The 25,597-nt window shown below is 39.4% G+C and overlaps 1 protein-coding gene across 19 annotated transcripts in view; it reads left to right on the top strand.

The window, feature by feature from the left end:
* The window catches only part of Dscam1 (Down syndrome cell adhesion molecule 1), a 236,095-nt gene that overhangs the window by 92,797 nt on the left and 117,701 nt on the right, over positions 1-25,597 (top strand). For 13 of the 19 annotated variants that reach the window (XM_068367994.1, XM_068367988.1, XM_068367991.1 and 10 more), the window contains exons 6-8: positions 310-477; positions 14,666-14,760; positions 15,510-15,671. In XM_068367994.1, the coding sequence (XP_068224095.1) occupies positions 310-477; positions 14,666-14,760; positions 15,510-15,671 (425 nt within the window). Of the gene's footprint in view, positions 1-309; positions 478-14,665; positions 14,761-15,509; positions 15,672-16,243; positions 16,718-21,255; positions 21,538-25,597 lie in introns of all 19 variants that reach the window. The other 6 variants (XM_068367979.1, XM_068367981.1, XM_068367980.1 and 3 more) reach the window with 2 other exon arrangements.

Raw genomic sequence — 25,597 nt, 5'->3', positions numbered from 1 at the left:
GTTCGAAACTTTAATCTTGACTGCTGTATGATTTAAGAATATAGTCTAATTCATCGTACTAAATGCTTACACCATTTTCTGCGTCCCACTTTTAGGCATAACAGTACATGTATTTCGTGCACGGAGGTAGTATTGTTCACACAAAGGAACTGTCTTTAGTTTGCATTTTGTTTACATTCCCTCTCTAGTTTATCAATGCACATTGTGGCCATTCTCAGAAAATTGGTAAGCACATTGGAATCATATTTTTTGGTGCAATCTTTTGATTTTGTTTAGTTTTCCACCACTGACGCCCTTACGTTTCTTCAGGATGCAAGTTGGCCAGTATGTTACCGTCAACGGCGAAGTCGTTTCCCACCTGAATATCTCTGCTATTCACACAAATGATGGAGGTCTATATGCCTGCGTTGCCTCGTCTACCGTTGGGTCAGTGAAACACGCCGCACGACTTAATGTTTACGGATTGCCATACATCAGGTAAGGGGATAAGTTGCATTGGAAATCTAACGTTTGTTATGTTTCTTATGTTTATATGTGTTAATTGAGGTTTGATAGGATATAAAGTAATGTAGTGGAAATATATGATTGACAGAGGTCTTGTTAGATTTTTCAGTGTATACTCAGATGGTTTGAATACTAATATTTATTGCAACTATATCTCAAAATTGTAATTAGCTTTTTGATGGGGGTGTGAATTTGTTAAATCACTATAACAGTTGAATTGTATTTATATAACATTATTTGAATTTTAAATGCACAATAATATTTCATATCAATGGAATATCTGCTATCTTTAAGAAACTCTCTGATGTTCCTCATACATTTTTCTTGAAGCCTGATTTTATATCGACTCACCCCTAAAACTTAAAATGTCCTGGTTTCTATCTTTTCAATAGTTTTAGGCCTGTAGTACAGTATTGAGATGATGTGGCAAGTGACAATAACCTTATCTTGGTTACACCACTGCCTATTTTGTCTTTTCAGTTTTTTCACCACCTTCGAATAAAAATTATCTATGTGTAGTCCCTCGAGATTGGGAAAAATTTTTCATTTACATTATTAGCGATAAGAGATTTCTTTGACAGGATTTGTTAGTAATTCTTATGAGGATTGATCAAGTTATATCTTGATCCATTCGCTACGTGTCTCGTAATGGAATATAGTGATTTAATGATCATTGTGAAGCATGTGATCGCTTACCTTTCCTCCTATGAAGAGGTACATCAAGATAGTAGCTGGCCATTCTAAGAATCTTAAACGTAAAAGTAGATTAACTTTTAGTTCAGGGGAAAATCCAGAGAAGACTTAGAAACAGGGGGTAACAAAGTCAGAATTCCTATCTTGGATAGCAGATATTAACTTTGATGAATTTAAAGGGAATATTCCTTCCACCTCGCTTTATTCAAGAAGCTTGAACATTTTAAGGCTCATATGAGATTAAAACTTCTTTCAAACAAATGATCTCTGCATCCGTTATTGCATACAAATTTGGAATTAGTGGGGAAGACCAAATGTGGACATGGTTGTGACATTGCTTAACAGCAGATGGACGTCTTCTACTCATCTGTTTTGGGTCCCTTTTCATGGAAGATGGAATCCCTGTCACAGATCTAGTCAAATATGGATCTATATTCTTTTCCTTTTGTATATGATTCAAACTAAGATAAAAAGATTGCGGTGTTGGCTAACTGCAGGGTACTGTAGTGGCTCTCTTTGAGCTACCAAGAGAATAATTTACTGATTGATGGCCTCTGTTGTTGAAATGTCCAAGGAGGTTTTCAGACAACCGATTTCGAGGTCGGTACACTCAAACCCATGCCTACGTCTAATTGCAAGGAAACACACACAGATTGCCTGGAGCTTATCTCCGGACTGGGGCTCTTTAACTGTCATATCCCCCATAATTGTAAGGAAACCGTCAATCTGATTCTCTGAGTCAAATGGTTTTTAGAGTCCTTTAGATTGTCTGTTAGGCTCCAAGAGGCAGTCTAATAATATTTTATATCAAGGCAATGGAATGTCTTTGTTTGATTAGTTCAAATCAAGGAAGATTTCAGTGACCAGAACAAATATAGATATTTTATTAATTTTTTTTTTATGAAAGGAAACTTCATTTCAGGTGAGTATAAAAATAATAGATTTTATTATCAAAATTCCGTTTTTATAGGACCGATAAAAGATTGTATACTGATAAAGGTTTTAATATTTCAAGAAATCTTTATATTTTTTTATAATTTTGTTTACACTGGTTAATAGTTTACCTACTATCTATAAACAAGACTATTGTATATAAAACGGATTTTGAGCGAAGCGAAAAATCTATTTTTGGGTAAGATGGCCATGTCGTCCTGATGGAAGTTCCTTAAAGGCAGCTTCCTAGGGTATATTACAACTACGGCGATATTCCCAGAGAATTTACCTTAAGGTACCCAGAATTCTAACTCCTGGAGTGAGTATCCCTAAAAAAGACCTTAGGGATATCGTAAATATCAGCGGACGTATTCTTGACACGCCACATAGCAATCCATACCCCGAATAGAGTTAACACTTCGTAGGGGTCAATTGGCAAGAAAACGAAAACGATAAGAAAAAGGGGGGAGCCGTTCGTAAGGCATCTCTCCTCCCCGTTTCGTAAGCGTGCCCTGCGCCGCTCGCGGCGCCATCTGTATTCCTTGTAGCGATACACGAGGTGCTACAGATACTGTATGTAGGGAGGGGTCCTACAGCCCTTTTCTTTTCTTTTTTTTTTTTTTTTTTTGAAAAGGGATAGGGCGGGTCCATCAGGACGACATGGCCATCTTACCCAAAAATAGATTTTTCGCTTCGCTCAAAATCCGTTTTTTGGGCTCAAGCCATGTCGTCCTGATGGAAGTATACCAGAGCATTACTGTATCTGTGGATTCTCAATACGTGCCGTACTCCTCAGGAATGTTTCTTAGTCAACTCGACTGAAAGACCTAAGATGTTACCGTTATACATCTTTTCACTAATCATAAGCCATGAAAGCGCTTCCTGCCCCCTACAGGGAGGAGTCCTACTAGACTCTAGAAACGAACGAAGAGTACATATACCTATGTATGACTCACTCGCAAGCCAATACAATATAGTGGTCTCACTCTATATGAAGTAAAGCATAGTCCTTACAGAACTACAGCATCCAAGGGAAAACCCCGACCAGCACCCTGGTCGAAGTAGAAATAGACAAAAAGGTTATATCTGCGTAGGATTAAACTTGCTGCCGCCACCGTCCTCAGAGAAGGATGGAGCCCTTTATGCTAAGGAAAGTATAAACCAGTGCAACAAGGCTTGCATTAAGGAACAGGCTATTATAGATATCCCCGATTAATATACATAGGCTGAATGCTCAATAATTAAAATGAAATCAATATAGGTGAAGGAGACGCAAGGTTCCCGAGAACAAGTTTATTGATTAACAATAAATAGACATGGTTACCACAATTATATACATATGATAGGTGGATGACCAACAATTTACACAAGTACTGTAGTGCATGGATGTATGGTTATCTGAAAGAAAACAATCAGGTCACTTGTCACATACCAAGGTATCAAAGTTAAACGTCCATGTTACTATCCACTGACATTAGCGTCAGAAACGCTCGGCACACCTGTCTGTACTTGTGCTACAATCACCATAACGCTGGAACAGTCATTGTGGGCTCCCAGAGCCTTCACTACTAGTTATAGCAACGCATATAACTATACACTCACCCAAGAATCAAAGTCCCAATTAAATCCACTGTTCCTCGCAGAGTTAAACAACAGGGTTAACGATGCAACCAACTGCTACCACAGACCTCTTTAGCTGCTCCACTTGCTTAGCATAGTGGCGAAAGAATACCCTGGAAGAATTCCAGCCAGTGTATGAACGAAGGTGTTCAAAATCCATAAAGTTAAAGAAGTTTAAGGATGAAGCAACTTTCCTCGGATCATGACCTGCGGGTGAACTGTCAGGATCCGCTCTGCGAATAAAATATGTAATTTTCGCCCTAAGTTGATTTAAAGATAAATTCGAGCCCGATGTTTCTCCTCTGAATAGTTGGCCCCCATGGAAGTCTGAAGTTCTACGAAGATAGACCTTTAGGCATTCTACGGGACATAGAGATGCATCTTCTTTCAGAGGGCAGATTCTCCAGGGACCCCACCTGTTGGTGGGCAACTCGTTCTTAGCGAGAAACGTAGGGTCCGGAAACAGGTTCAGTTCTCCCCCATCCAGGAACTGAACCCGGCCCTCCTCTCTCGAGAGGGCTACAATCTCACTAACTCTGGCCCCAGAAGCTAGGGCAAAAAGGAAGATCACTTTTTGAGTCAGGTCCTTCAGTGCACACTCCTCATTATCCAGTAATGAGGCAAAATGAAGGACTTTGTCTAAAGACCATGAAATAGGCTTTGGAGGAGCTGAAGGTCTAAGCCTAGCACAGGCCTTCGGGATCTTGTTAAAAATCTCGTTAGCGAGGTCTACCTGGAAGGCATACAGAATGGGTCTTGTCAGAGCTGACTTACATGTAGAAATCGTGTTAGCCGCCAGCCCCTGTCCGTGGAGGTGGATGAAGAAGGATAGGCAGAACTCCGAAGAGATCTCGTGCGGATTCTTGTCTTTGACAAAGGCTACCCATTTCTTCCATGCTGATTCGTACTGCCTTCTAGTAGACTTGCATTTATATTCTTCCAGGAAGTCGATGCTATCTTTCAAAATTCCGAACCGTTTCTTCACCGCTAGGGAGAGAAAATCATGAGCTGCAGGGTCCGGGTTTTCTGTAATGAAGCGTAGACAGTCGACTTCTGGACTTGCTGGGACAGAACTGGGTCCGGGAGTGGTAGAAACTCTAGTCGTAGTTCCAGAGCTAGAGGGAACCATACACTGTTCGGCCATTTGTGGGCCACTATCGCTGCTACTCCCTTGAAGGATCTCAGTTTGTTGAGGACCCTCAACATCAGATTGTGAGGGGGAAACAGGTAGATCCTGGACCATCTGTTCCAATCGAGGGACATCGCATCTACTGCTTCCGCCAAGGGGTCCTCGTACGGGGACACATATCTCGGCAGCTTCTTGTTGTCCTTCGTCGCGAAGAGGTCTATCTGCAGTTCTGGGACTTGACTCGAGATGAAGGAGAATGATCCTGCGTCTAGGGACCATTCCGACTCTATCGGTGTAACCCTGGATAGAGCGTCCGCGGTCACATTCCGGACTCCTTGAAGGTGAACTGCTGACAGGTGCCACTTCTTCTTCTCCACCAGTCGGAATATAGCTAACATTACCTGGTTGAGAGGTGGAGATCTCGATCCCCGCCGATTCAGACATTTCACTACCACCTCGCTGTCCAGTACCAACCTTACATGGATCGAGTGACGTGGGGATACTTTCTTCAGGGTAAGAAGCACTGCCATAGCTTCTAGAAAGTTTATGTGAAAAGTCCCAAATAGCTTGGACCAGGTCCCTTGCACTTTTTTCCGATGGGAGTGACCTCCCCACCCTACTTTTGAGGCGTCTGTGTGGATTGTCACTGACGGGGGGGGTGGCTGAAGAGGTACTGACCTCTTTAGACGACTGGCTTGAGACCACGGTCTGAGAAGAGAACGTAGCCGAAGTGGGACCGGTCTCTTCAAGTCCCTTCGCTCTCTTGATGCAAAGGTTCTCCAAACTCCCGCTGCATCTTTTAGCTGTGCTCTTAGCACTGGGTCTGTTACTGATGCGAACTGAAGAGAGCCCAGAACCCTCTCTTGTTCGCGTCTTGATATCCTCTCGGAACCTAGAAGTCTCTTGACAGACCCCGCTATTTCCTTCCTTTTCGACATTGGAATGGAAAAACGGTGTGACACTAGATCCCAGTGAATTCCCAATCACTGGAACCTCTGAGCTGGAGAAAGACGAGACTTCTTTCTGTTGATCATGAAACCTAGATATTCCAGGAACTGAATCACCTGTAGGGAAGCTTGCAAGCATTCCGCTCTGGATGCTGCCCACACCAACCAATCGTCCAGGTAGGCTACTACCTGGAACCCTTTTAGGCGTAACTGTTTGAGCGCTGCACTCGCAAGCTTCGTAAAGATCCTTGGAGCTATGTTTAGCCCGAAAGGCATCGCTCTGAAAGCATAAAGTTTTTGTTGTAGCTTGAATCCTAGGTAGGGGGAGAGACGGCGACTTATTGGAACGTGCCAATAGGCGTCTGACAAATCGATGGAGACGGTATATGCCCTCTTGGGCAGTAAGGCCCTTATGTGTTGTAATGTTAACATTTTGAACTTGTGGTTCATTATGAACTTGTTGAGTGGTGACAAGTCCAGAATGACTCTGAGTTTCCCCGAGTCTTTCTTGGGAACACAAAACAGCCTCCCTTGGAACCTGATGGACTTTACCCTCCGGATCACCTTTATCTCCAACAGTTCTTGAATGTACTCCTATAAAACGGGGTTGGAGTGTTGGAAAAATTGAGGGCACAGGGGCGGAGTACTGTACCAACTCCAACCCAGTCCATTTTTGAGCAGGCTGTGGGCCCAGGGATTGAAGGTCCAGCGATCCCGGAAATACTGTAGTCTCCCTCCTACCGGCGACACTTCACTTTGACTGCCCTGCAGTCTTGCCTCCCTGGCCGCGACCACCTCTGAATCCTCTTCCCCTAGAGGGGCGTCTCGCCGAACTTCTGGCTGCACCTCTGGGCTTTGCTCGAAACGTGGTTGATTGCCCTTCGAACACTGGATTGAATGCCGGGGATGCTGAAGACACGGCTTGGGGTACCCATTGGAAGGTGGTCGGGGTCTGGGCTATCAGTTGTGGCACCGGAGGCAAAGCTGGCTGCTGCTGCTGCTGACGTTGTGGTCTGAAAGGCTTGGCTGGACGGGAAGAAAACCTGGATTTCTTCGCCTTTCCTTTCGGCTGAGGGCCCTCATCAGGGGAAGACTTCCTCTTAAGGGACAGGCCCCACTTAAGGAGAAGATTTCTGTTCTCATTGGCTGCCTTGTCCACCACCTCCTTGACCACCTCATTGGGAAAGAGATCTTTACCCCAGATGCTGGATGAGATGAGTCTCTTGGGTTCATGCCTCACTGTGGCCGAGGCGAACACAAACTCCCTGCAGGCCCTCCTCGCTTTGACAAAGCAATAGAGGTCCTTCGTAACCGTGGCCAGATGGATCTTGGCCATTACCATGAACATCTCAGGCATCTTGGGGTCACTAGCCATTGTCTCCATGTTTGTCTGGAGAGACATTGAGGCTGCCAGACGCTCCTTTGTATCCAATTTCCTCCGTAGGAGGAATTCCGACAACTTGGGAAGGTTTTCGCCGAACTGTTGACCTGCGATATCGGCGTCCAACTTCCCAACCGAGAAGGTGAGGTGTACCTCCTTCCAGTCCTTGTTGTCCAACGGCAAGGCCAAAGACAATGGCTTGCATTCCTCCAGGGATGGACATGGTTTGCCAGCTTCAACCGCCTTCAAAACGGCCGTGAACCCTTTCTGCATAAAGGGGAAGGCCCTAGCCGGGGAGGATACGAAGGAGGGGTGCTTCTTACTCAGAGCAGCAACTTTAGAGTTTGAGAACCCCCTCTCCTTCAACGCAGATGTTAAAGCAGCTTGAGCCTTGGCGTGATCCAGGATGATCACCTCCTTCGGTTCCGTCTCCTCCTTCGAGGCCGGCTCCTTCTTCAGACGGACATAACAGTCCGGGTAGGCCCCTCTGCTGGGCCAGAATTCCACCTCCTCAAGGGGAACTGAACCCAGCTTCTCCGACATGACGATCTTCCCGACCGTCATCGGCATGTGCTCGGCATATCTCCACGGGTTGGCATCCGAGCACAGAGGAAGGTCCTTCACGTTGAGCTTCTTTGGAGGTCCACGTGACGCTGTGATCTTCTGCATCTGGAGCTCCATTGCAGCGGCCTTCTGATTATTCTCCCTCTGCATCTGTTGGATCATACCAACGATGGAAGAGAGAGCCTGTCCCAGCTCTGCTGGAAGAGCGGACGAAGTAGAGGGGATAGGTTCAGGGGCCTGAACCGGAACGTCTGAAGGTACGGAAACCTCTTCCTCGTCGGCAATCGGATCTTGATCCTCCTCCTCACCCTCTGCGAGGAGGTCCTGTTCCGCACGGTCGGACAAGTCAGACATCTTGTCATCCAGCTGGATGTCCTGCATGGCATCCGCAACATCCTCCTCCACTGGGATCTGGACGAGAGGGATCTCCGGCCGAGGCTGGGGAACAACAGCGTCAGTAGAAGCCTTGGGAAAAAGGTACGCCCTCATCTTCTCATTAGGAAGATAAGGTCCAGTGGTGTTCTTCTGGAAACCCCTTACCCATAAACGGAGCTTCTCCCTCGCTGCATCCCTTGACTCCGCCGACCTAGGGGATTCAAAAGCCTCTGATAGCAGGTTAGTACACACTGCACATACCTGCGGATCCCAGTAGCGATGATCATCCTTGGAGGCTGCGCAAGCCGCGTGCCTCCTACACGAGACATGTCCGCAAAAGTTCTTGCTGCGGACATTGCAGAAAACGCTATCACATTTCGGATGCTCCTCCTGTAAAAGAAGAAAATTTCCATGAATATCAAGTGAATTTCAATTCACATGTATATATGAGCATTCACAAAGAATAAGGGAAAGACACCTACTTGTGAAACCCACACAATCACCTGTGGAAGCCCACCAGCCATAAAATCGCGTGGTTAGTCTTTGCTAGAATAACCAGAGATCATATTTCCCGAGGGAAATTAGGTGTAGCTCACACCTAAGGTAAGATTTTATCATTCTGGCTAGAGATGAAAAGAATTCTCTTTTCATCCTTGTAAGGCGACACCAAGTGATTGCACAAGGCAACACAAGTAAGTTAGAAAAACAGTGTTGTAACCTACTATATCATGGTCTCCCCTGGTAGACTACACCACACAGGAAAGAACTGATACAGTACATGAGGGTGGTGTGCCGGCCGGCTCTTGCCGGTCAGTACCCCCCCCCCCCTTTTTTTCCAAAGGTAGGTCTCAAGTATACAACTTCAGATCACCCCTATTGGGGAGAACTCCAGTTCCCATGCCTGAACCGGCCGGCAGTGGTTGCCGGTCCGTAGCCACCCGGGTAGCACCGTGTTGCCGGCCATCACTCTTAGTGGCTGGCTAACCGAGCAATGTAGCAGGCCGGCCGGCAGCGGTAAGCAAACCCTGCCGGCTGGCATCCACACCAGGTAGCGCCCGGCTGCCGGCCGCCGCTCATAGCGGCCGGCAGATGAGCAAAGAGACCGGCCGGCAAAGACATATAACCACCGCCGACCGACAGCAAGAGAACTAGAGAACACCCCCTACCGACGGCCGGCCCCTAGGCCGGCAGACGGCAAGGACAACACATAAGAAGACAACAGAATGAGTGCCGGGCTAAGAGGCTATGAACCTCCGCGCCCGACACCCGAAAGAGTGCCGAGAGGAAGGGGAGACACTAAGTCAGGCTTCCTAACCACTGCTTACTGAATCTACAGACGGCAGCGGTTGAGGGACCAAGAAAGGACCGGGCAGCACTCAAGCGATAGGGTCTCTGCCGGTCGGCACACTCTGCCGGCCGACAGGGGACCACGTCAGCTCCCCATCCTAACCTAGGCTAGGTACGGATGTGAGACGACTGACACAAAGGAAACGGAAAAATAGAAGGGAAGGACAGAGGGTCCTGTCCATCCTTGCCTTGGTTAAGGATCATTCCCAACTAAGAAAGCTCATCTCAGCCAGAGAAATCCAGGGAGGGAGGCCGGCACTACTGGCTGCCTCCCTAAAACCAAGGCAAGGAAGGAATTGCTATTCCGGAAAAGGAACATATCCCGAACCCGGAACAGCAAAGAGGACAAGTCTGAGTGGTCACCGAGCGAAGGGATCATAACTACAGAAACCCTCCAAGGTGATCCAAGGAGGATAAACCTCCTATGCCCGTGTCAGGCAGCAAGGGAGACTCTGCCCCACGCTAGGCCAACACGGACTCAGACTAATACACTGCTGTACTGTCCCCCTCTGAACCAACTCAGTTGGAGCAGGAAGGTACAGTACTACTCCAGCATAGTTATACAGTAGGGTCCCGAATTATGCGAGAATTTGGTCGATGAATGGCCTCGTGTAATTGGAAATTCGTATATTTCGAAACACATCATGGCGGCAAACAGCAACCTATCAATATATATATATATATATACTATATATATATATATATATATATATATATATATATATATATATATATATATATATATATATATATATATATATATATATATATATATATATATATATATATATATATATATATATATATATATATATATACTGTAGCTTTTATCTTAACAATACTGTAAGAAATCATTCTTATAGATTTTTTTTCATAAAATACTGTACAAAATTTCTTTTATGGATAAATAAAACAATAAAAAGTTGTTAAAGTTTTGATAATTTTATATGACTGTAGTATTTACTACTCTACTATGCATAGCTTACTGTTTTCAGTATTTTCCGAATGATGTAGAATTATTTCCTATAGATACAAAAAACAAAAAAGGGTTTTCAAGGTTTGATACAATACGTATCTAGCAATAGTTAAAAATTACAGTATAGTACTGTATATCCATGATGACACTCCCACACGTAAACACGGCCACTAGGCGCAAGTGTGCACTAGGCTGCTGTACGATAATCACGCTTTTTTTGCCCAGAGCGGTCATTTCACTAATGATAATTTTTCAAAGTTAATATAATTTCTTTATGCTTATAATTCGTAATTATAGTTAAAAGTAGGGATATTAATTAAATGGTTGAGTAAAAAAAACAATTAATACTACTATTATTTAATTTCAAATGGCTACATAGTACTGAATATTCTAATGGGTTCTTTTTATCTTCAATCGTAAATCTTACGCCTGGATAAGCAACAAAAGGAAAGGAATAGGTCTCTCTCTCTCTCTCTCTCTCTCTCTCTCTCTCTCTCTCTCTCTCTCTCTCTCTCTCTCTCTCTCTCTTCATATCGTTTCCTGTATAGTTTTCAAATATGTTCGTCATACATTTGTACATTATTTATCCACTTTATCTCTCTCTCTCTCTCTCTCTCTCTCTCTCTCTCTCTCTCTCTCTCTCTCTCTCTCTCTCTCTCTCTCTCTCTCTGCGTTTCCTTTCCCTTTATAGTTTTGTGAAATTTCGTTGTCCAGTCATTCGGTAATGAGAAGTCATTTTCGCTTTCGACATCGAAAGAAAACTTTGTTTCTTCAATATACTCATCACTGGAGGATTCAGAACTAGTGCTCTCATTATCAAACAGGTTATCATTATCAAAATCCACAACAAGAATATCATTTATTTCATCTAAAGAAATAACCTTCCTCTTTAGACCTTTCATTACAAAAGGAACAACAAATAACCACTTATGCATGAACGCCCGAGCGCACTGATAGGAAACCAGTTCAAACCACAGTTTTGTAACATCAAGCTACCTTCAGAAAAATAGTTGCCAGACATCATATAAGTTTCTATTCACAGTCCCCATATGCTGAGAGTGTTGCCAAGTGGTGATCCTATACTTACTATACGAGTAAAGTAACATCACGAGACTGACGGCTTGTAAAAGGCAATTAAAGTTATGAACGGAATATACAGTTGAAGGCGGTACCGAGTAGATCGTGGTGAACGGTTTATCACGTGGGTGACGCTTAACAGGTTAAAAAAAAACATTTTATATAGTTCGGTATTTTCTCTATCCATCCTCTCCCAGAAAACCTTCAAATGTGAATTATCGGAATGTGTGCAGATCTTGGCAGTGCGATAACTAGTTAGCGACTGAGAATAAAAAAAAATAAAAAGCCCGATTGACGAATGACGATGCTGAGGAAGAGGATATCGAATACCGATTTTTCCCTAATTGATTTTTTCTACGTTCTGTCTAATCCAATGTACAGTACATTCTTATGTAAAGGGCGAACCCCAACATTTCTTGATGCTGCTACACTTTAATTATAGATATTTTACCACCAATTTATAATCTTTATTTATAATAACATCTTTAGTAAAAGCTCTTCAATATCACTTTCAGGAGTAAATGCGTTTATGATCGACGATGAAACGTAAAAAAAAACGTTTTCCTTTTAAGAAGGCGTTTTTTTAGGGAAAAAAAAAACAACACGAAATAAAATTGCTCATATTTCATATATTTTGATTTTCTAAGGATAAATAAAACATTAATTATAACATTATTATTACATAGTACCTGGTAAGATATCTTTTGCCGCAAAAGTTAACCTATAGACAGATGTTAAAATTGGTTAGCGAGTTCGTTATGATCAGCGATGGAACGTACTAAACAAAGTAATGGGTTTGGTTGTGGTGACATGTTTGGCAGTAGCATGATATAAAATAGTCTTTATTTTGATGGTTTTTAATTTAAAGTTTAATGAATAAGGATTTTTCACCATAATCACAACATAAGTATAAAAATTAATTAGTACAAATATGGAATATTATACATATAGGTGTTGGACAGTTAGGCTAGGCCTAGCGACAAGTTCACACAACAGATGGGCAAACCTTAACATTTTTCATCCAAAACTAGTCTTAAAATGTTTGAACAGAAATCTTTCTCTCACATTCTCCCCCCCCCCCCCTTCTCAGACATCGGGGAACCATCACCCCCCCCCCCCAATACAATTAAGAAAACAATAGATTTCCTACGCTTCGCGGAGCTTGACTCGCGGATTTAGAATGCTCCTCGCAAATACAGGAAAATTAATTTTTAAAAACTATCGATCGCGTAATTGAGGAATCGCGTAATTAGAACACGTGTAATTCGGGACCCTACTGTATTTGAAAATTAATTCAAACAAACCACTAGAGTTAAGCCTAAGGCTTAAACAGAGGGAAAGGGTTTGCCCCTTCCCCGAAGAGAAGGGAGCAAACGGGGAAACAGACAATATTATAATGACCTAAGACAACCTAGCCTAGGCACTAAGAGAATCGATTACCTAAATCACCGAAACTCACTCCAATACTATCTTGGAAAATACTCGAAAAAGGGCTTATATGTATAACGTTGCCTAACGCTTTAAGCAATATAAAATCACACTTGGAAGACTAATTATCATGCAGGAAGTACAAGGGCCAACAACTAGGCTACGAAGACTAGTGTTGGTCAGCCTAGGCAAATCTTTCGCCAGGCGCACTACTATCGCATCATAACAGAATTCCTAATTAAGCTAAGCAGCTAATTATTAAAGCGCAGGGGGCTGGGAACGTCGCTCTTGCTAACAAATAAATCCTATTCTAGCGAGCGACAGCGTCCATGACGCCTCCAGCAGGCAACAGCTCTTGTATCAAAGATAACTCTTTTAATTACTTTAAATTTTAATCAAGAGCCTACATTTATACATAAAAGAAATAGTACTCAACTTATCCGAAGCAGAAGAAGTTGGAGAAAGCATAATACGAGAGTAAATCCAAGATTTTGGTAGAAACACAGGGAAAAACACCGAATTGTATAGCTACGCAAAAAGGAATACAGATGGCGCCGCGAGCGGCGCAGGGCACGCTTACGAAACGGGGAGGAGAGATGCCTTACGAACGGCTCCCCCCTTTTTCTTATCGTTTTCGTTTTCTTGCCACTTGACCCCTATGAAGTGTTAACTCTATTCGGGGTATAGATTGCTATGTGGCGTGTCAAGAATACGTCCGCTGATATTTACGATATCCCTAAGGTCTTTTTAAGGGATACTCGCTCCAGGAGTTAGAATTCTGGGTACCTTAAGGTAAATTCTCTGGGAATATCGCCGTAGTTGTAATATACCCTAGGAAGCTGCCTTTAAGGAACTTCCATCAGGACGACATGGCTTGAGCCCAAAAAAGGGATTTTGATGTAGGAAAAATCTATTTTTGGGTGAGATAGCCATGTCGTCCTGATGGAAGTTCCCTCTGGCAACTTCTACAGTATAATATTATTTCTGTGATTGATATTACAAGAGAATTACCGTCAGGTATCACAGTGTTCCAACCCCCGGAAACGACTATCCGAAGATATTGTGTATAATCAGGGACGTATCGTAAGATAACCATAGACATCTGCACCCCAAACAGACCTTACCCTGTCTAATCCACCAAGGGGAAGGATAAATAAGGAGCCGTTACACATCCTATCACCTTCGAGTGCCCTTATACGTTCCTGTCTTAACCCTTTTACTCCCAGGCTATTTGGAACTTTCCAACCCTTAACCCCCAGGGGTTATTTTTTTCAAGCACATTTAGCAGTATATTTTATTTAAATTGCTCTAACAGTCTTAATTTTTGTCATAGAGAGGTCAGGTTGGTCTCATTCTCTTGGAAAATGCCTGAAGTTTCTAAAAAAAGTTATCAAAGATATGCAAGAAAAATGTAAATACCAGTTTTTTGCAAGGACGTACCGGGACGTCCTTGGGGGTAAAGGGATGAGTTTTGTGAAACGTACCAGTACGTCCTTTTGGGGTAAAAGGGTTGATTTTTTTTTTGTAATAACTTATATTACTTAGCTATTCTTCTATCAGTTAGAAATTCCAAAGAGGGTTATAAAAGGATATAAAAAACATTATTAGAAATATGCCAGGTACGTACTTCACACAGGGAGAAAACATCCAAAGGTTTTATCAGGCCTCTAAGATTATGTTTACTTTTTCAGGCCTATGGACAAGGTTGCAGTAGTCGCTGGGGAAAATATGGTTGTTCACTGTCCAGTTGCCGGTTATCCTATTGACTCCATCGTTTGGGAAATGAGTAAGTACTCTATTAATTCTTGCTTAAACAGTTTTTTTTTACCTGCAGTAAATTTGCTTCGTCCTTAAAAAGAAAATAAGCAGTATTATACCTGAATTACATTTTGTGTCAGTAATATGAGTGCTTGCAAGTTGAATATATGCTCTCAGTAATTTGTATGATACCTGTCGTGTGATGTTTATTTTAGAAAATTTTAGTATGGCAGTTACCATGTTTTAATGGTAACAACTTAAATATGATATTAATATACTATGGGCTGCTAAATTCGGGCCAGGCAGTCTACAACAACAACAGCTTACTAATATAGTTAAAGTAGGCACTGCAATCCAGGACACCAAAATAAATGGAGTAGTGAATTTATTGGAAATATGTAGTGTATAATAGTGTATACTGTATAGAGAATTTGTATTAGAGGAAGAAAATAATAGTTTGGGAACTACTATACATTATAATCTTGTGCATAATGACAAAATCCAAAATTTTGATGTCTTGAGATTTTAGTTAACAAAAGCTTTAATTTGCCAATCTGATCTTTCCCTAGAATTTTATTATTGGGAATTTTATTGTATCAAATTTCAGAGTACAGTATTCACTATATTCAAAGTTAAATGCAAGACTTACAGTATTTATTAATGAAATAAACTATACGGAGTAAATGTGGTAGGCTCTGAGAAACCATTTTATTAATTTATATAACATGTGAAATATTGTTAAACACTTGAACTAACACATCGCATTTCTATATCAAGAGGGACGCATGCTGCCAATCAACCGACGCCAGAAGACCTTCGCCAACGGAACCCTCATCGTAGAAGCTGTACAGAGATCTGCTGATCAAGGGAGATACACTTGTGTAGCACGCAATAGCCAAGGATACACTGCTCGCGGAGATCTTGATGTTCAAGTTATGGGTAAGTACACAGATTCTTCGTTGTAGCAAGTATCCATATTTAAATGAGAATGATTACCCTTTGAATATTGATTAAAACATTCAGTCATTGCTTGTAAGGTCTCGGGTTTTTTATTATAACGAACTAGAAAGGGGAGAAAAGATATCAAGTAGCCTAATCATTCTCATTTGTAGATTATAAGATAGCTAGAAAGTCAGTCAATCCTACTAAGAATATATGATATTTAATTGCAATATCGTCTGTTTTCAGATGAATATATTAATTGCCCATCATATTGTAAGCTGTAAATTTTAAAAATGAAATTACTGAAAGAATTATTGCTCATGTAGACTTTGTCAGTCTATTATTTAGGTAGGGACATACTAATAACATTCCTTTTCAGGACAATCTTCCACTTTAAAAAGCCTTTGAAAATAGTTCTTTTGAAGGCAAAGCTAATAATGATTAGTAAGTAATTTTTTTTTTACTTTTGCTGTAATGTACACATTATCGTTGTACCTAAACTAACACTTATTACATATGACGAATATTAATGCCGTGTCCTGGAATGCTCCGTGACTGATAAATCACAGAGCCCCCGCAGATCAACCCTTTCGTTTTGGCTGGTGAGCCAGCCATCGGAAGAGAGCTTTTGGTCTACTGCATAGTATTAGCAGGGGATTCTCCCATTGACCTCATTTGGTATAAGGATGGTCAACCCATTGTTCCTGCAAGGTTGGATTCGTATGCTCAGACCCTATGGAGCGGTCAAGTAGATCGCCGTGAACGTAGGCATCCCTCGGAGGAGTTGTGCAGCCCTCCCCCACCTTCTCCTCTCGAAGCTGGTGTCGTTTCTGACGAGGGAAATGCCTCGAGCAGCGGAGATTTTGGCGACGGGGACGAAGAGGAGAGTGGGGTGGATCCCCGTATTGTCGTTAGTCAGTTAGGCGATCGATACTCTGAATTGAGGTTCACTGCGCTATGTCCATTCCACTCGGGAAACTATACTTGCGTGGCAACAAACATGGTTGGCACTGCGGCGCACTCGGATTCTTTGTCTGTCCGTGGTAAATTCTTTTGTTATTGTACATTGAATAAATGCTTGCATTTGTGGAAAGCGTTCGAGAGGAAAGAAAGTGTCGAGATTTTCTTTGTACTCATGTCATTTGCATATTTTGCTTCTGCACGTCTGGAAAAATTCACAAGAGTAAGTTGGGTTTGTTAAACAATGAAAGGAGAAATGTTATCAGAAGAATGACTATAAATAAACATATAAATATTATTGGAATAATGATATTCCATGATAATGGCATGACCTGTATATAGTAGATTAACATAAAAATCGGATGAATTTGAAATTTAAAAGGATTAAGTGCATCTTGAAAAATCCTTCAGGGGATTTTTAAAGATATTTCTCGTTTGATTAAACTCTTTTACAACCTTTCCGCATTGTGTTTGTCAAAAGATGTTTTAAACCATGCATCATGACTGGTTTTAAAATAAATTTGACTGCATGGAAAAAACAATGGGCCATACATATTTGGAATATGACTATAAAGTCATTATTCCTCCTTCACATTTCTGTCTTTAATATTTATCTGTAAAATCTAATATTATTATAATATTTGGAGTCCGGGCTCCATCTTTTCAAACCGCGACGAATCTAGACCAATATTAACTACCTGAGCCGAGTTGCTTAGTGTTTTTTTGGGGGGTTAATTTTTTTTTATTTTTTGTTCTAAAAGTCATAATGTCTTGACAGCCAAACGGTCTTCAGAAACCCGACAAATATGTATATATTTTGACAAGAGGAAAGATGTTGCATCAAGATTGATAATTTTCTTATGCATACTTGAAATTAGACAGGCTTTAAATATTCTGTGCGTATGAGAATGAAATACTGTTTTACGTGTATTTTGAAAAGATGTCTACAACTCCTGTTTTTTTTCATTAATTCCTTTCCATAGAAATGATTAATTTTTATATTATGAGTCACTTTATTACAACTTTATTCATTACAGCGTGAGGTCTACGTTACCAAGCTATGAAATGTTTATATTTTTAGATGTACATGTGAGTTATACCTTAAGTAAGTTTTTTTATATAATAAAATTTTTCCATTTTTATAGTAGACTAAACAAGGTATAGGATTATAGAACTATTTTATTTCGCAATTCTCTTCTGCATGCTGTTGATGTTATATTCAAGATATATGAGATGCAGTGGGACAAAGTTCCGAAGCATCTGTTTGAATTTCTTGGAAACAATTCTGACAAAGTACATGAAGTAAATAATGTAAATCATCATTCCATCTTGAATAACTTTTCCAGAACTTCCGCAAATCCTCCCCATTTCACCAGAATCCGAAGTATCGGAGGGTTATTTGTTTCAAATAACGTGCGTAGCCCAATCTGACCCACCCCCTTCTATCATCTGGAAAAAGGACGGATCATTACTCTCTGATACGTCCGTCACCATTAGTTATCCTTCGCCCATGATGTCTCTCCTCATCATCACCCAATCTCATCCCGAACATGCCGGGAATTACACTTGCGTGGCCTCAAATCCAGCTGGACAAGTTGAAAAGACGGCTGTACTAAGAGTGAAAGGTTTAGCTGAGTCCTTATGCTTCTCTGTGTGTTTTGAGCAATTGTTTGTTATTATTTGACTGTTCGCTTAATTTTATCCATTTCCCCTATGAACACCTGGTAAAATACTGCACAAAAGACTGATGTGTAGTATTGTATACAAAGCAAACACTCTTAGACAAACATACTTTATACAGTAGTCTGTACATTCTACAAATATTCAGACATAGAATTCTTTTAAATGGATTTTCTATAGCAGTCTCATAAAAGATTTGAGAGGAGTCTTAGATATTGTTTTTGATTTACAATTAAATTGGTACTGATTTAAAAAAAATTCTCGGTAATTCTGCGTCTAATATTTATTCTTTGTCCAAAAAAACTTTTATTGAAGAAGAGATTTCGAAGCAGTGATTGAAAAGTACTGTTACCTTAGATGCAGTTTGAAATACTGTCAAAGCAACAGTTTTATAAATTGAAATAAATGATAAAGACGTAAGCAAGATCTTTGGCTTTTAGGATAGAAAGAAAATAACTAGCTTTTAAAGAAATTGTGGCTCATGGCAAACTATATGGTAGAACTTAGTTTTCTAGATGGGCAGTTGAAAAATGTCTGTTCATTGATAGAACAGAAATTGGAGCTCATTGTTCAAAAGAAGCTAAGCCTCGTATTTTGTTCATTTTTAGTACCAATTCAAAAATACAATATAATATTACCTCAGTGACAGAAGTATAATTGTTACACGAATACTTATTGTCATGTAACATTATTCATTGAAGATGTTAGTGACATTAGCTCCTAAAGTTTTTAGTTTAAACTCAATAATGGATTTTTTGACAAGTGGCACATATACCTTCTTGCTTTAGCCGCTTCCAATAGTTGCCTTGAATCTTTAAAATCAGTGTCTTGAATCACATTACAAAATCCCATAGGAATCGAGAAACTTAACATACGTACATTCTCTACGCAGCATACTATTTCCATTCCCACAAACAGAAAGTTATTATTTCATTACATCCTTTAGACAAAAATCCTGAGCATTCAAATGTGTCACTTTATTAACCTTACCCACTCAAGTGTCTGTGCATTCACAGACCTTCCTCGAATCATTCCACTCATGGATAAAATGGAAGCTCTGAAGGACGATACGTTCCAGCAGTCTTGCATTGCCCAATCGTCGCCGCCTCCTTCATTAACCTGGTTGAAGGACGGTCATCTAATTATGGATCCGAGTGTGACCATATCCTCCCCAACACCATCCATGTCGATCATCATTATATCTCAACTGACTCAGTCGCATTCTGGGAATTACACTTGTTCGGCCACTAACGAGGCTGGGAAAGTAGAAGAAACGGTCATCCTTGTTGTCAAGGGTAGATTTATTTGGATTCATAGAAATATCTTTATGCTGCACAGGTTTATTTTAGTTTTTCTTTATTTTATATCATCCCATATCCACCCTGCAATTGACCTTATCTCAATATTCAACACATCATAAAGTACAGCTTATTATCATTATCATTATTACTTGCTAAGGTACAACCCTAGTTGGAAAGGCAGAATGCTATAAGCCCGAGGGCTCCGACAGGGAAAATAGCCTAGTGAGGAAAGAAAATAAGGATAGCTTTATTGATAGTGTAGAGAGAGAAGTTAAGATGTGTTTTTTGCTGTACATTCTGCCAATAGATATGTATCTGTATTCTGTTCGAAGCTAAAACTATGTCTCATGTTATTATAATTCTACAGTTAAACCTGAGATCCTTCCATTCTCATTCCCCGAGGATGTGGAGTCGGGGAAGGTATTGCAGGTGTCCTGCATAGTCACAGACGGAGACGAACCAATTACCCTCGTGTGGTTTAAAGATAATCTCCCAGTTCAGTCGGACCATGAGATAGTTATTAATCGCTTGTCTTCAAAAGTAAGCAGCCTTCTGCTCCCCAGTGTAACATCATTCCATGCAGGCGTGTACACATGCCGAGCTAATAATCCTATGGGGTCGTCTGAATTCTCGTCTACCTTAAAAGTTCAAGGTGCAGATAGAGTAATTATTAACTTTTTTTCCTTAATATCCGTGTGCTTCAGTGTTTTAATTTTACCATGTCACGTTGTATTCAGTAACCAGACCTTTTTTTCCCTGTCCCCTTTACAGATATTCAAGGAAAAATAAATTCAAGGAAAAATAAGATTAATTTCACTTATTTTCACCCAAAAGTGTCGAGGTGTCATGAGACTAGATGATAAAAGGGTTAATTACAGATTAACTACAGAAAATTTTAGATGAAATCAAATTTGTGGCTATTAGCTAAAGTTGCAGATTGGCAAGTTGTTTTGTATATTTTCAACAGAATTACAAAAGATTTCTTAATACGGTAAGAGTAACTGCAGTATAACTGTAATGAAATTATTAGAATCTCCAGTTCTGAAGTGAATGATATAGTAATTATAAATCAGACATTTTAGTTTTAGAATTTGAGAATTTTCTATGTTTCATTAATGTTGCACTTGATAATGTTCAGGGTCTTTACTTTGTTTCCAAATGATAATAAATAATCAAGAAATATGTTTAGTATTTGGTACAGTAAATGTTATATTTGTTTGTGAAGTAAGCAGTCCTGTCTTTGGTGACTTTTATTACTTAGTTCAATAACACCTCGGCACATACAAATGTACAAGAATAAAATCCTTATTCAGATTACAGTAATAAGTCAAACTGATTTGTCCGGTAAAGATCCATGGACTGACCCCCAAGTGTTTCATATGTTTAGAGTAATGGAAAGATGGTCGAATTATGTATTGTATGCTGAAAGGTTTGGTGGATTTGTTAGTAGCATATTACGGTATATCCAAACTTTGAAATCATGCTAGTTAGGGTTCGAAACTTCTTTATACGCTGTAGGTTTATAAGGGGCTATAAATAGGTAACATAGTTTAACTATGATTATCTGTCAGAAAGATTTAAAACAACTTGTAAGTTTTTAAAGTGGTACCTGACCTTATTAACAAACGCTATCTCCTCAGTTGCACCTGAAATCCTACCTTTCTGGTTTCCTCAAGAAGTAACCGAAGGACAGTTAATCCAGATATCTTGTACTGCTATGGGAGACGATCCACTAACCCTCCAGTGGTACAAAGATGATCTCCCCCTCGCATCTTCTTCAAAGTTTATGATTAATAACGTTGACTCTAAACTTAGTAACCTAGTCTTGAGAGGAGTAACGTCAGAGCATTCGGGAACGTACGCTTGCGCTGCTTTTAATCCCGTCGGGCAGTCGAGATATGAAAAGGAACTACGTGTCAAGGGTAAAGAATTTTAAACAGAATAAGCAGTATCAAATGGAAAAGCTTTGCTCTTTGCATGAACAAAATTCCCAAATATTTGTTTCTTCTTTTGTTTGTATAACAAAACTCATTTTATCGATACCATTTTCTTGTAAGTGTTTTGATTCTCCCTGAGTCATTCCTTGGAAATAGAACTTCTCATTTATTTTATTTGACTCCTTACTCTCATGCTAGTTCCTGAGATCGTTTACAGTTTTTTTGGCATAGGTCTTCCTGTGGATGAGTATTAGTTTGATGGGATATTTATAACCTTTCGGCACATAGAATAACTCAAAAACTTTACAGATAACATATTAAGTTTCTGCATAAAATTATGTCGCTATGAGGTTAAAAGAAAATCTACATAGGTCAGGTTCATAAGAAAGTTAGGTTGAAGGTTGTAGACGATACAGATTATTCGTGCTACGAGTAAAACGCCTCTTGATTATTAAGAATTCTGATATACGTCCAAGCTGATTATGAATAGAATTGCAATACTTGGCTGTTTTTAGGTAGATTTTAGAGTAATGGTGTAATAAGATTACTATTTTTTTTATGAAAACTTGAAAAATATCAAGAAATATTATAGGAGCCACACTGTACTCTTTGCAAGACATATCTGGTAAGAATGGCCTTTCGAGATTCAGGTATATTTTTATAGTAATCTTACTGGATAAGATTAAAGATTACTAACATGATAAGAGATCAAATGTTAAGATGGTATGGGCATGTAGTAAGGATGGGTGATATACTGGAAATGAAGAGAGCTTTGTTGGAACTTGTTGGAGGTAGAAGGAGTAGGCAAGATGAAGTACAAGACAACTTGGAGAGGAAGCATTTGTCAAAAGAAAATGATCTTGATAGAAATAGCTAGGAAAGATTTATTAAGGCAACAAGCCCCTTCATTTACGGGTAGCAAAAGTTACATAGACATTTTGATTTGATTTTAGGAAGATTTTCTTACTCTGAACATCGATAAGCTAAGCAATTTCTTGCTGTGTTAAGGGTTTATATTTGTACAGTATTGCATATGCAAATACACAGTTTATTTGAAAGTTCATTTTTATCTATTGGAAAGTTTTATTTTACCTAATAATGATTTAGTCATGTATTTGGAGTAGCGTTTAATTTGAAATTCCATTCTCATAGCACTTCATGTATGAAATTTTCTTTATGCATTGTAACAAGCCATGGATAACAGATTTAGAAACATTTTTTAATATTATTTCAATGGAAAAAGGGTATCGGAAGCATCAAAGATTCTGTTAGGACTTAGGTCTGTATGTTCGACGTTCTTGATTTAGATCAATACGTTTATTGTAATAGCTATTAAGCATATTTTTTAGGTTTGTGTAAAGTATTTCTTCTGTTTATTATTCATGAGCAACTACACAGGTTGTTTTTAAGTTTTTGCTTTTCATGTTCTTGTCTTCATCAGCATAGTAGGAATGCAGTTGATGAAAAATTGCCACATTGTACATTTTTCACGTAATTTTATTTATTCAAATTTTGAGTCGTCAAATCGCTTCTTGAACCTCCTTGGTACACATTGTCTCACAGAATTAGATGGTCAGATATAAATATGGTAGATCAGAGGTTAAAGACAATTAGCAGGTACATCATTCTCCAAGTTTCAATAGCTTTTTCCAGCGATGTTTTGAAAGGCGGCGGAAATAGAATTCAATAGATTGTAAGTATAATCAGCACTAAAAATTATATTGAGGAACAAAGAGAAAAATGTTGTTATATGTTCATAAACAAAAACATAATCCACATTTGTGGTTTCAAAATTCCAAAAGCTTTTTAGAAATTTGTTACATACTAAGGATATGCAGAGTTTTGTAATTATTCAGAATTATGAGTGAAGTACTTCTTCTATCAGTAATTCTGAAACATATAGTTTGAGGAAAGTTTCCTTATCTCAACACCAATATTTGGAACACATTTCCTGTTTCAATGTTTCCTCACTACCATGGAGGTCTATAACTTCTTCTTGGAGTGGAAGTCTTGTGCTCATTCCTTGCCCTCTCCTGAAGGGGGTTGGACATTCTTTACCCCTTATTTTGTCGTTGTAGATAGTCCTAAAGGATGCAAACCTTTGGTTCTAACAGTATTATATTTATGCTGATATTTTTCATCAGTTCCAAAGTTATTTGTTTCTTAGCCGTCCAACTACTGTACTTCACTTTTAAATTACTCTAATTCTTAAATGTAATTTAAAAACAAATCTTTAACCAAGTCTTATGAGAGTCTAGAATGTTACTCGGTGGTCTCATTAAACTATCATGTGATAGTATCGAAAATGGTGTCTGGTTTCTTTTGCTGGTCTCATTAAGCTACTATGTGATAGTATCGAAAATGGTTTCTGGTTTCTTTTCTGGTCTCATTAAGCTACTATGTGATAGTATCGAAAATGGTTTCTAGTTTCTTTTGCTGGTCTCATTAAGCTACTATGTGATAGTATCAAATTTGGTTCCTAGTTTCTTTGGCTGTTTTTTTTTTTTTCTTGTTTTTTATGAGGCAGATGACCGTCTGCAATTTGTGCTATTTACTTTCAATAATTTTAGCAAGATGTTTGAAGGATGTTATTTGAGACATCATTGTATTTCGAATTTTTGTGGCCCTGTTTCTTTGTCGGCAATTGGAATAAAGTAGGTCAGTCTATTTGATTCAATATTACTGCTCTTGGAATAAGTATGGATGATCTTTGTTAACTGTCAGTTAATTTAGAATCTTCTGAACTAAGCATTTTTCAAATTAGTTTAGTTTGAACAGACCTAATTATCAGGATTCTGTTAGATCCAATATAATGACAGAGTCTGTTCACACTCACACTGTGACCACCAACCAGTTGGCGTGAATGCTCTGAAAATCGAGAGTAGGTTTATTTGCTAATGCAGTAGATATCCTGTGATTAACTCCTACAGTAAATGATGTCTGAAAGTTCATAGATAAAAGTGGCTTATATTTGGTAGCATCATTGTAGGATTCTGTTCTTCACCTTTGTTTCCTGTGATAACGTAACTTCAGAAATGTTAGACAAGTGGTGAGCAAATAATTAGAAGTCCTATGTTTGTCTTTCCTTTTTTGTAATTGAATATTTTCTGAAAACGAAAGATATCCAGTACTATATAAGTCAGATTTAAAGTGCAGAGTAAATGAGAGAGTTAAGAAAAATTGAATCATGAAAATTGATAAATTTTTAACCTGTTGATAAATAAAGTAATTTCTTTTGAATCGAGATGACTCGAAATGTGAAAATATGCATCCAATAGGTCTATTGAAAACATTTAAATTTTGCTTCATCGCACCCAGAACCTTTGAGTGTGTTTTGGGCTTGAGCTATGTCGTCCTGATGGAAGTTTCTCAGTGGCAGCTTTCTACTTGGGATATTTCTTCTTGACATGGCTATTTCACCCAAAAGTATATTTTTCCTATGTCAAAATCTGTTTAATTATATCTTATAAACAAGACTTCCGTTAAGGTTTTGAGCATTTAATTACCTCCATGGCATTTTTTTTATAAGAATATACATTAAAGCAAAGAAATTTCTAAATTCCTTTGAGTAAATGTTAATAGTATAGTATCTCTGTTTTCTCTCACTCCGGTTTTTAATATATTAGTGGACATCTTTCTTCATCTACTGTCAAGATCACATTGCCTATGGTCTATATTTGATGCATGCGTGCGTGCGCAGATTGTCCGGACTGGGGGCTCTAAGACAATCAGTCATAGCCCCCCAAAGGTTCAATGAGTTTGGGTCTGTAAGGGGGATGAAATATGTTTTGAAACATTGAATGGCTTTTTTTAATCTTTGATCAGCAGTTTACTCATTTTCTATTTTTGAAGGATACCAGTGTCATATTTAGTCTTTTTGTTATCTTTATCTTCGAAAGGAGTAAATGTGTATAACATGGGCTCCTATCATAACTAAAAGAATTTTTATGCATCTATAGACATATTTATCAGAAGTTTGAAGGTATCATTTTTTATCAGATCTACAATACTTGAGTAGAGAAAGTTATTTGATGTGGCTTAGTTT

The sequence above is a fragment of the Palaemon carinicauda genome, unplaced genomic scaffold (assembly GCF_036898095.1).
Source record: "Palaemon carinicauda isolate YSFRI2023 unplaced genomic scaffold, ASM3689809v2 scaffold134, whole genome shotgun sequence".
NCBI classification, from domain to species: Eukaryota; Metazoa; Arthropoda; class Malacostraca; order Decapoda; family Palaemonidae; genus Palaemon; species Palaemon carinicauda.
Note: the sequence above shows the minus strand (reverse complement) of the source record. Positions and strands in the feature narration are given on the sequence as shown.